This window comes from Nilaparvata lugens, chromosome 7 (genome assembly GCF_014356525.2).
Source record: "Nilaparvata lugens isolate BPH chromosome 7, ASM1435652v1, whole genome shotgun sequence".
In the NCBI taxonomy this organism is placed as follows: Eukaryota; Metazoa; Arthropoda; class Insecta; order Hemiptera; family Delphacidae; genus Nilaparvata; species Nilaparvata lugens.
In genome coordinates this window covers 6075021-6087454 of record NC_052510.1, presented here as the reverse complement: position 1 = coordinate 6087454, position 12434 = coordinate 6075021, and the positions used below count along the sequence as shown (strand labels likewise).

The 12434-nt window shown below is 32.9% G+C and overlaps 1 protein-coding gene across 2 annotated transcripts; it reads left to right on the top strand.

Annotated features, from left to right (window-relative positions):
- The first annotated feature begins 4961 nt into the window (after positions 1 to 4961).
- Positions 4962 to 12013, top strand: LOC111052037 (polyketide synthase HetM-like). Of its 2 annotated transcripts, none has more exons than XM_039433547.1 (8): positions 4962 to 5114; positions 5509 to 5617; positions 6002 to 6117; positions 7655 to 7783; positions 8124 to 8299; positions 8708 to 8934; positions 10160 to 10393; positions 11863 to 12013. In XM_039433547.1, exons 1-8 carry the CDS (start codon positions 4978 to 4980, stop codon positions 11974 to 11976), a joined length of 1242 nt encoding a protein of 413 aa, XP_039289481.1. In that variant the 5' UTR covers positions 4962 to 4977; the 3' UTR covers positions 11977 to 12013. The 2 variants fall into 2 exon arrangements, with proteins under 2 accessions (XP_039289481.1, XP_039289482.1); XM_039433548.1 differs by having other exon boundaries at positions 4970 to 5114; positions 8124 to 8290.
- Positions 12014 to 12434: the final 421 nt, after the last annotated feature.

Below are 12434 nucleotides of genomic sequence, written 5' to 3'. Positions count from 1 at the left end.
ATTGGCGCAGGCATTGGCATTAGCATAGCTATTGGCATTGGCGTAGCTATTGGCATATGCGCAGGCATTGACATCAGCACAGGCAAAAGAGTTGATTTTGGTGTTGGCATCAGCATTGGCGCAGGCATTGGCGTAGCTATTGGCATTGGTGCAGCATTGATATCAGCAGAGGCATCGGCGTAGATTTTGGCATTTTGGCGTAGTTATTAGTGTTGATATTGTTGTAGGTATTAGTGTAGGCATCAGCATTGGCACAGATTTTGGTCGGCGCAGGCATCGGCGTAGATATTGGCGTTGGATCAGCATAGGCATCGGCGTAGGCATTGGCGTAGTTATTAGTGTGGATATTGTTGTAGGTATTAGTGTAGGCATCAGCATGGCGCAGATATTGGCTTCGGCGCAGGCATCGGCGTAGATATTGGCGTTGGCATCAGCATTGGCAAGATTTGGCATTGGCGTAGCTATTGCATTGGCGCAGGCATTGACATCAGCACAGGCATCGGCGTTGATTTGGTGTTGGCATCAGCATTGCGCAGGCATGGCGTGCTATTGGCATTGGCATCAGCATTGGCGCAGATTTGGCATTGGCGCAGGCATTGGCGTAGCTATTGGCATTGGCGCAGGCATCGGCGTAGATTTTGGCGTAGTTTTGGTGTTGATATTGGTGTTGACATTGGCGTAGTTATTGGTGTAGGCCGCAGCATAGATTTGGCGTAGATATTGGCGTAGTTATGTCACACTAGTTCGAAAATCACCCAAATGTTCTTAACACTCTTCATGGCGTTCACTTGTTGCTGATTTCGAGATTCACATGATAACTATTTCAATGTAATGTCTGTGCTGTACCTGTTATCTAAAATGCTTATAAACTAAGACAGAAACTTGATTAGGCTATAATACAATCTAATACACATGAAAATTATTTTTAAGTATTTATAAGTATTTAGTCAGCAATACATAAATTGTGAAATATGGACATATCAATGATAATTAAAAAAAATTCATTTCATCTATTCACTGTTCAAATATCAAAATTTTAATCCATTCTTCAAATAGAAATATAATTTCATAACACCCTGTATCATTATCAAAATTGTAAAAAACATCAGATCATCACAACAAAATTTATTTCAATACATATTCAATAATTTCAGACAATTGGTCTTCTATTCACAATCATTTTTCATATATATCTGCATTTCATTATCATTTAGTATAACATTTCATTATAGCATGTTCATTTCACATTTATGATTTATCATTCAGGGTTTCGAAATTATTTAGTTTTAATTTTTGTTCAAAAATTGTATAAAAAGCAAATTATTAATATTGTAATCATCGTTTGTTGGATACTATAGTTTATTTTGACTTTTCAATGTTCTAACACAAACTACATTTCATGACAAAACTTTACTATCAATCATTAAACAAGAAACCATTCAAAAACTCAATAATATTTTGCTTCAAAGGCAACATATCATAAGTAATCTGCATCTATGGCAATCAACATTATTAATCATTATTTTTGCATCTATGGCAAAACTAAGTATCAACACAAAAATATTATCTCATTACTGCCTCTCTAAGTCATAACCTCTGTTATTCCTTCTTTAGGCAATAAGGGTTTCCATCTCAAAAAAACAATCACATACCAGCAAAATTCTAATCAACAAACCCCACTAAAAATTCTACATACTCCAGCATCCATTTCAAACGATAATCAATTATATCAAAATTTATAGAACAAACAATTTAAAAATTTTGAAAAAGATATCAATCACAAAACTTATTTCAATAATAATATAACAAAACTTTTTAAATTGAACCATTTTTTTTTAAATAATTTAAAATTAAAGACTGTATAATAAGTACAAACATTTCAAGATTATAATACAAAGATGATCAAGATGAAAATGGGTAAATAAGTTCCCTAAAAAATACAAAAAAGAGAAATAGAAAACTGGGTAAATAAATTCCCTAAAACAATACAAAGAAGAGAAAGATTAATTAGAGCCTATCCTACATGTCAGTACTGAACTTTCATGAGGAAGTATATTTAATAAAATATACTACTATGGAATTTTGTAAATTCCAAGTATGACTCTAATTTGTTATAATTGTGAGCTATCACTCCCACAAAAACAACTGGTGAAGGAAAAAAAATGTTGACTATTGTGACTGGGGGTAGTTCCTAGATGTCTGTAAGGCAATGTGATAGCAGACTCTAGTATCGGACCACAAAAACAAAAGTATGCAAAAGGCTTTACAAACATTTGTTGTTGCAGTCATAAGGTTTTTATATCGCAAACAAGTAGGTCAGATATCGAGTCCAGCCGTATGTGGTTCACGCCCACACCTCTAAAAGAATCACACCTACTTGTCTACCAAAAATCCAAAGTATTGGACAGCAAAGAAAAAAATAAAATGCAAAATGGGTTAAAAGCCCAGAAGAAAACTATAACCTAATTACATATGGCTTATGGCACGTATGCAATGAAAGATGAGAACATGGGACATAATTGCTCTGAAAACCTAATACCTAATAGATACCTAAAAAAAAAGAGACATGATTAAAATATGTAATACATGATGAAAAATATACCACAAGCAAACAATTATTTACACTACAATGGATAGATTTTGGAAAGTTAAGTTTTATCAACAATTTAAAGATTAGGAAAATAAGCTACTATTTCAACTTCTAATATTATTTCAGAAAAAATACAAATTTAAATGACTATGGACAAGATTGGTTAAGATATGCTCATAGAAGAAATTTACTGAATATTACACAAAGACAGGAAAGAATCGAAATTGAAAAGATTAAGGGCCAAGAAAATAGGCTACAGGAAAGAAAAAAGACACAATTATGGACTCTTACCATACACTGTGTAGCGATTATGCTATTCTGAATCCCGGCATAACACAGGATTCCTAATCATTGTGTGTTGGGGAATACCCTTCATCATGTGATTCACTGTCATCATCTTGTAAATAAGCAACTTGAAACAACCTTTGAATACTAACACATCGATGGAGACTTTGCATTTTTTTTTCTTCAAGAACATGATTTTATTCATGGGTTCATCTGTTTCAACAAAGCATTTTGCTTGCAAAAGTTGGTCATGTTCACTTGAGAATGCATAGCATACACCTTTTCAATTCTCAGTTGAAAGTTGAACTCATCAACTTGACTCAAACAACATTCATTTTGTTTACATTGTTCCTAACCTCCACAGAAATCTGTCTCATGTAATCATTCACTTTGTTTATAGTTTTCCTAACCTTCAATGTAGCAATATCACTTTCATGATAGTTGACTTTCAGTGAAGACAACTCCCTACCTACTTCTTTATTCAATTCTACTATCTCACTAGGGTTGACTTTTTCAACAACAGTAACTAGGCCTACATGTGCAACTTGAATGAGTTGATCTTGTAACTTAACACTACTATCATCCTGCTTCAATTTGTTTTCATTTTCATGATTATCACTCAATGTTTCAGCAAATTCTTGCTTCATATCATCAAACCTAGCATTAACTTAGCAGTTTGCTCATCAAATCTAGCATTTAACTCATCAAACCTAGCATTTTGCTCTTGTTTAAAATTATCAAACAGTTGTGTTAAGGCAGCTATTAACTCATCATCATTTTTAATATTTTTCATATTGTATGCCATTTTGCTAGTCTGCACAGATAAATATTCATTAGGACTTGATCTCTCTTGAACCGATTTCCCACTCAGCAACAAACCATTCATAACCTATCAAGATATCTATCCTACTAATTTTTCATAACCAGGGATTTCATAGTGTACCATTTGGGACTATTTGGGACAGCTGAATTGAGTGTCTAATTTTTGTCTTCAAATTTTTAAATTATTTCAATTAATTTAATTGATTTCGGATTGATTATTGTTTTTTCGGCTTTATATCACATTGTGAAATTCAAAATCAATTTATATCTGTGTTATCTTCCTCGGATGGTGCGGAATTTTGGCAGAAATCAAAATTTGAACTTAACCTAATTGTTGGACTTTTTTAATATGTGAAAATCCAGGAACTGAAGAAGTTTTGGGCAATTGCCTGTTTTTTCTTTCCTATTATAGTATGTGTATCACCTTGAATAAATAAATAAATAAATATTTATTTTGTAATTCGGTCCCACCACAGGGGTAACATTTGCCGTGCTACCAATTTTTCCTTAAACGGTTGGAATAGCATTTAACACCTATCAACCTAAGGATAGTTGTCGGCTCCAATGAAATAGATTCTTGATAAACTGTGAATGGATCTATTGCCTATGAATGAGAAATCCTTTTCAGAGCAAATTAACTTATAATCTTCAGATGAATTTACACAATACACAAAGAAAAATATATCTTAAGCCTAATTATTTCAGAGTTATTACGAACTAAAATACTTATCTAGTTTACAGTTGAAACACAGTGGCTATTGGCTTGAAAATACAACAGCATTTTAATAACAAACTAGTACACAATAAACTTGTATAAAACTCAATTAAAACATTAATAACGAAAATGATTTAGAGCAAAACTCCACGACAACACTTGTAGCCAGCCATTTTTCAGAAGAAGAAAGAACAGGAAAAACCACAAGTTGCAAGTCACGAAGCAAACGCCTAGTTCAGTATCGATTTTTACAGACACGTCACCAAAAAATTATAACTTACAAGTTTAGAATTCACATTCTACATCTGTTCTCATAAAAATTTATTTTGAAAATGTTATTTTAAATTTTTATACATATTCTATTTAATTAAACTATTATCTAGTAATTTGTTAACCCTGCCTCGGTGACACCATGGAACAATGCAACAAACATTTACGATAATAAATTCTCCGTCAAAAAGTTTGTCCGTCTATTGATGACTCTGACATTTACTATAAAGTTCCATAGATCTCGAATTGAAGATTCGATTCAAATGTGAGAAAAAATGTAATATTTGCCGACGGTATGGTGGGTTGCGGTGAGGACAGTGACATGTTTGCACATGTGGATCGTCTTCAAAGTGGTTACGGCCAAACTAAATGGCTGGCCGAGCAACTTGTGTTGCGCGCTGCTAAATCTGGATTGCCATGTGTTGTTTACAGGTTGGCACTAAATTACTTGGAAATTGTTATCTATTTTTTCCTTATTTAGCATTTTTCATGATTCAATTTTATCATTAAACTCACCGAAAGACACATCAGGCTTATACCCAAATCTGCTCCTTTATTAATAATATCATTATAGTTTCATAGTTTAAGATTATAATTTTTCATGAACATTTTCGTGTGTGGATTGTTCAGTCACTACAAAAATCTTGAAATTGCAGCGGCGAGACGGCAGCTGAGCTTCTCTCGGAACTCAAACCTCTACATCATTTGCTAAAGCTTAAACTGGATCATTTGAAAATAAATATAGTTCGGAGCTAGTTTTAGATTATTTTTGTTTTTCAAGCTTGTATTTTCGGAGCTATTTCAAAATGAAATGTGTATTTTTCAGATTTGGCAATCTATCAGGCAGTACTAAGAGTTGGAATCCGTCAGATTTCACTCTGCACATGATCCAGGGTGTCATCAGAACTGGGGCAGTGCCTGACATCAAATGGAAGGTATGTATGCTCAAAATTGATTGGAAAAGGGCCACTTGAATAAAGATGGAAATTTTACTCACAATTCAGAACAGTCCGGTGGATTTGTATAGTGTTGTATCTCACTGTAAAACTAAACTTGATAGAAATATTTTGAGATTTTCCTCTTTTCCTCGATGAGTTTGTTCTGTATTTTTCAGTCTGGAACTTTCTGCTCTTTATCAAGTTTCTTACTTTGCGAAACTTCTTCATTTCACATTAAAACAAAATAATGTTTGCTAGTAAATGAACATCTAGTAGAAACATCCATAATCTATAATCCATATTCCAATAAACGTGTATACAATACCGTCTGTGATATGTAAAAAACCGTGTGTTCACTTCAGTTTTGTTTTTCAATTTCAGATTGAAATGACGCCAATTGATTTTGTGCAAGAAATGTTTGTGGAGTTGTTTTTGGATCTGGATAACTCAATGGGGAAAATCTACCATTTTGTGAATGAGGACCAGCTTCCATGCGAGTAAGCAAACTGATTTCTCTCTCTTGATTTTATGATGTTTTCCATAGGGAAATATCAATTTAAAAGTTTATGACAGAAGAGTTTTTATGTATTCTGTAGTAATTTAATTTGACCAAATTATGTATTCTTCTTTTAACTTTTTTTTTTGTTTTTTCTCAATGTTAATCAAATTATCTGATATAAATGATTGACTTATTATTTTGAATTTTGATATAATAAGGTGATATAAGGTGGTATATTTTGATATAATAAGGTGGTATTTCATGTTTTTCTTCTAGAAATTGATTTTTTGAAACAGTAATTAATAGCTTCAATTATGGAATATACTTGAAATGTTTTACAATATTTCCAATGGAGAAACATTGCTTATAACTCTTCTATTTGAGTTTTTCTCAATTGTAATATTCAATATACTACTTATGATCCTGATTTCAAATTCACACAAGCTTTCAGAAAATGTAATCATTGGGATTTAATGTAGGTTAATTTATATGCATGTCGAGGGAGAGTAAAGAATGAACATAATCTGTTGAAATATTACAATTACTAAATTATGATACACCAATAAAAAGCAATAATGCTTTTAAGCAAATTTGCTCGTTATGTATTTTTATTGATAAACAGAACTCAATTCTTTAAAATGATTGGGGAAGGACCAACAGGCACAGCCCAAAACTGTTTCATCCCCGAATTTTGATTTAAACACTATAAATAGTCCAAAAAGTAGGTTATGTTCCATACACTTGAATTCAGTCCAAACATTCGGAAACAGAAAAGTTCTAATTTAGATTATTTACAAACCAAATTGAATGACAAAAGAACACTTACTAATCACTTGAAACTGTAACATAATGATTAACTTTGAAAATTATGATATACTCTAATTTAGAATGATATACCATGTCATGTCAACAAATTAGATTATTTTGATCAAATTGATTAAAATTTCTAGATTGATACTTTTTCTCCTGAGATAAGCTGATTGATTGCAAATAGTTGAACAGTTGAACATAATTCTGTCTCTCTTCCACACAGGCACTCACATCTTATGTTATCGACAGACGACGAAATTATCTTTTTTTTCCAAGGATGAATAATTATTATTATTTTCATGTCCTTCAGCGAGTTTTCCCAGGGATGAGTCCTAGTGCAATCGAATTTTTATATCATATATTTTATTTTATTATATACCGTTGGACATACATAACCAGATAACCATAAAACCATTTATACAGAAATTTCTCACTTAATATAATAGGATTTGAAAAATGTATTACAATAGTTCTAATGAAGCAAACATTGTCTGTAACTCTTCTAAGGTTTTTTAAGTTGCAATTTTCAAGATATTACTGATGATTCTGATTTCAAATTCACACAAGCTTTCAGAAAATGTAATCATTGGGATTTAATGTAGGTTAATTTATATGCATGTCGAGGGAGAGCAAACAATGAACATAATCTGTTGAAATATTAAGAAGACATTATTTTGATACATCAGTAAGGAGCAATGCCTCTCAATTTGTATTCATTTCTCTAGGGAATTGTGGAAACTAATGGAGAGAAGGGGCTACAATTTGAAATCACTGCCTTACAACGACTGGGCCAAACAAGTGCATGCCAACGAAGACTTGAAACCTCTGTCACATCTACTTCAATCCCTGGTCAAGTAAGTCAACCAAAAGTATTCGGAATCTTATCCAATTACACTTCAATTCAAATTTATTCAAATATATTAATTTACCTCATTTTCTATGTTGATTGTTGAATTTTTAACTTGGCAAAATAAATTCAAAATAAAAGTGTTCACATAATATTCTAATTACTCTGAATTTTAACCCATATTTTGTGTAGATCTAAGAAGTTGGTATGATAATAATACAAACAAGTGAGTGTCTCAGAACAAACTTCAATCCCTTGTTTTAACAAAATATATTTCAAATGATTATTTCTGATAAACGAAGATATATTGATGTTCCGTATAGATTTTGATCAATTTACTGTTGCAGGAATGAAAATTACTTCACCAATTTGGCTTCATTCAAAAAAGAGAGACTGAACTGTTTCATTGAAAAGAGAAAGGTGACATACCCGGTAGCCGATGCTGAGCTCTATAGCAAATACCTTGACCATCTCCACCAATTGGGATGCATTCCTGTGGCCGCTAATAGTCCCAGTAAGTCAGGTGAGCTCAACATTCATTCAAATTAATACAATATGAAGTTGGACTTGATTTCAATCCATTTATCTCAAACTGTGATTGCTTGAGCTTGATAATTCAAGTCATAGTTATTCTGTCATTACTTCACATCACAAGATAAATTGCTCTCTTATTCTTTCTCCCTCTGTTTTTTGTGACATGAAGTCAACTGGATATTCCTATTGCTCTCAACTGAGCGTGTATAAATTAGACATCAATTTATGATTATTAAATTAGCCATAGTTAAATGAAGTCATTCAAACTTCATTTAATCAAATATTTGATTTAGTTTCACGTGCAACTGGGCCATAGACAACAACATGTTTCTCAATTGATTTTCAACTATATAAATTATTCTATTAAATAATAATTCATGTTTTATCACTTTTGTAGAAGCAAGTGCAGAGATTGACACAGATCTGAGCGGTAAGATAGTTTTGGTGAGTGAAGCTTCCTCGGATATTGGAGCCGCCATTGCTGAGAAGCTGGCTCTATGCAATGCAAAGGTCGCCATGTTTGATACAAATTTGGATAAATTGAACAATTTGAAAGAAAAATTCGAGCAGGCTGGAGCTACCCAAGTGCTTGCTATGAAGGTTGACGTCACTAGCATAATTGAGGTGAGATATTTCAATTTCACTAACTAATTTTTTTTCAATTTAGTGCGAAATTAGTGTGTGGAGATGGAAATAATGTATTCCAAGCAATTGGATATCACACTAATTGCTGGGTAATCACATCCCTGAGCTGTTGATCATTCAATTTTTTCTTAAATGCCAGTTACTAGGTACAGGATCATCTGTATCTGGATGATCTGGTGGAATTGATATATATGCTCCAGCAATTAGTATGATGCAAAGTGTACATTATTCTCTTTCCTCAGATCCACTTGAGTGTGCGCAGTAGCAGTTGGCCATATTGAATTGATGTCCCATAATGTAAAAACACTCACAACATAATGTGTTTATATCGGTTCTTCTTGAAACAAAATTCACTGGATGAAGTATTCAATGTAGCAGGGCAATCATAGAATGTTTTCGAGAGTATGCTCAACTGTAGATTAAACAAAGTTTAATTTAATTTATAATATAATAAAGGAAAGAATTATCTCGAACATGTACGGAATAGGAAATACACGAATGACGCGTCATCACATCTGAACTACTGAACTGATCAACTTGAAATTTTGCAAAAAGATTCTGAATTTACCGAGGATGGACATAGGCTCATTTTCATTTCTATTGATCAATAAACTCTAATTCGATATTATAAAAATAATTGAATACATTTTTATAATATCGAATTGATTCGAAGTTTGCCTAACTATAAAAGCCCAACCAAACAGGGCTTTCTCCAAGTGACTCCGTAGCTTAGTTGCTTAATTGATAACAAGCGCGGTTGATGAATCAGATGTTGCTGGTTCAAGACGACATGTCAAACCCATTTTCCATTTTGCTGGAAATTTACTACTCCTATAAAGATTATCCACGTAATTTTGAACAAAAAAAAAATTTCATATTTCTGGACATGATGAGATAGCATTTTACAACATCAATTTTTCCCCAGTGCAAAGCATGGGTTTCATGCTAGTCCAGAGATGAATCAAGCTATATTAAATGTTATTATAATTAACCATTTAATGTATTATATTATATTATTGTTATATTTTGCTATTATATTATAATGTTGTTTTAATAATTTGTTCAATTGACGGTCAGTTTAAACATTACATTAGAAATGTGTTTTAACTTCTATTAAGCGTATGGGCCTAACAATCACAAAATGATAGAAAGTAAATGAGTAAAATCATAAGGATTTTATTTTATTTATTTAATTTTTCTTCAGGTGAAAAATGCAGTCGGGATTATTGAAAGGTTGTGGGGTCCAGTGGAAATTCTAGTGGACAATGGCAACTGCATGTATTATCAGGTGATGAAGAACTGCGACGTTGCCAAGTGGTGCAAGATGGAAGATGTGAATGGCAAGGGATCGCTCAATTGTCTGGCAGCTGTTGTTGGAGGCATGGCTGAGAGGAAAAGTGGCCGCATTGTCAATATCACATCAGATGCTGGCAAAGTTGTAAGTTGAAATGAATAATATCCAATCTCAGTTACAGAGTCAAGTATTCAAACGTGCTTATTGGGGACACCTCTCTAGTCACATTCACTTGAATGGCAAGAAGCACTCATGTTTTTATTTATAACCAATGCTGACAGTTTGCATTAAATTGCTGAATGCAGCTATACCAGCTGACAACAGCGGAGACGCGGCAGTCGAGGACTGCGACATTTGAGGACTGATTTTCATCCTCGACGGTCGCAGTCCGCAACTGTCGGGGCTGTGCAAAAAATTAAAGAGTCTTCAACTGTCGCAGGCGACATTCCAGAACCCTTAACCTGGACTGTCGCTGTCCTCAACTGTCTGAGTTCTCCACTGTCGCTTCTGTGCTTTCAGAAGAGTCCTCAACTATCGGTGTTCTCGTTTGACATCGACGCGGAACAGCTTATTGAAGTTGTTTGACAGTTGAAAAAAATTTGTATTTATAAACTTGATTTTTGTTGAGCTCTCTGTATGGTAGTAGAGTGCTACTTGATAGTATTCAGGACTTCCTATATAGGCCTACCTATATTGGTAGTATATAGGAGGTTCTGTAGTATTTAAAGTGTTACTGAAAAAACCACGAAAATAAAAATTAGGTATAACCCCATGTAAGAGCAAATCAAAATATTGCGTTGTAAAACAATTAATAATTTCAAATATATTTTGCATAGCTTCATGTTATCTTCATAAATAAACTTTCTCCTGGCTAAAATACGTTTATTAAATCTAACCGTGATTAAGTAATGTCATCTAACAAAACCAATGAGCTAATAAAGCTGATGACTAATGACTTTATTAATCAGTGGTTAAATTTGATGAATTCACTGAAAGCTTGCCAATCTGTGCTAAGTATGTAAGTTGAACAACTTGAAGTAGCTTTCAATACAATTCATTAGTCATCATGTATTACCGGTACCCAAAATCTGAAGAGGCTCATGAACTTATGGTCACAGTAAACATTTTTGAATTGTTTTCCGTTGAAAAGTCTGTTCTACTGAAATATATTTAATCTGATACGAGACTGACCCCAGCTTTAGCTCAAAACACTGCTTTCTTTGTTGGAATCAGTTATAAAATAATGCGACTTTTACCAAAACCTCATAAACATTCTCAGTGAAAAACCTCAAGTTTCAATCGTTTTAATCAATGAAACATCTTTCAATCAAGTGGTTAGGCAATTATAACATCCCAAAATTGTTCAACAGTCTTGTTTAATAAACCAGTGTTGATTTAATTTGTCTAGACACAGTGCTTAACCTTGTGCTTAAAACGCCGTTAGATGGTGTCACCTGAATTTCGACTTAATTTCTCATTTTTTGTTCAATTCTATAGCATACACATTATCTGGTATGCAAAAGTTATATTTCGGTGCTTTCTGTTTTTTTTACAATTCTTTTCTTTCAGTTTATTATTTTGTTCATTTTTGTTTGCTTTTCATTTGGTTTTAGGTGATGGAAAAATTTGATTTTTCTAGTAGTGTGGAGACTCTGAACCCATCAGATGTGGCTAATGCAGTGTTATCTGCCCTCAAGCAGCCATTTTCATGTTCAATATTGAAGTAATCAACAGGCACCTACTCAATATTTCATTTCTATTGATCAATAAACTCTAATTCGATATTATAAAAATAATTGAATACATTTTTATAATATCGAATTGATTCGAAGTTTGCCTAACTATAAAAGCCCAACCAAACAGGGCTTTCTCCAAGTGACTCCGTAGCTTAGTTGCTTAATTGATAACAAGCGCGGTTGATGAATCAGATGTTGCTGGTTCAAGACGACATGTCAAACCCATTTTCCATTTTGCTGGAAATTTACTACTCCTATAAAGATTATCCACGTAATTTTGAACAAAAAAAAAAATTTCATATTTCTGGACATGATGAGATAGCATTTTACAACATCAATTTTTCCCCAGTGCAAAGCATGGGTTTCATGCTAGTCCAGAGATGAATCAAGCTATATTAAATGTTATTATAATTAACCATTTAATGTATTATATTATATTATTGTTATAT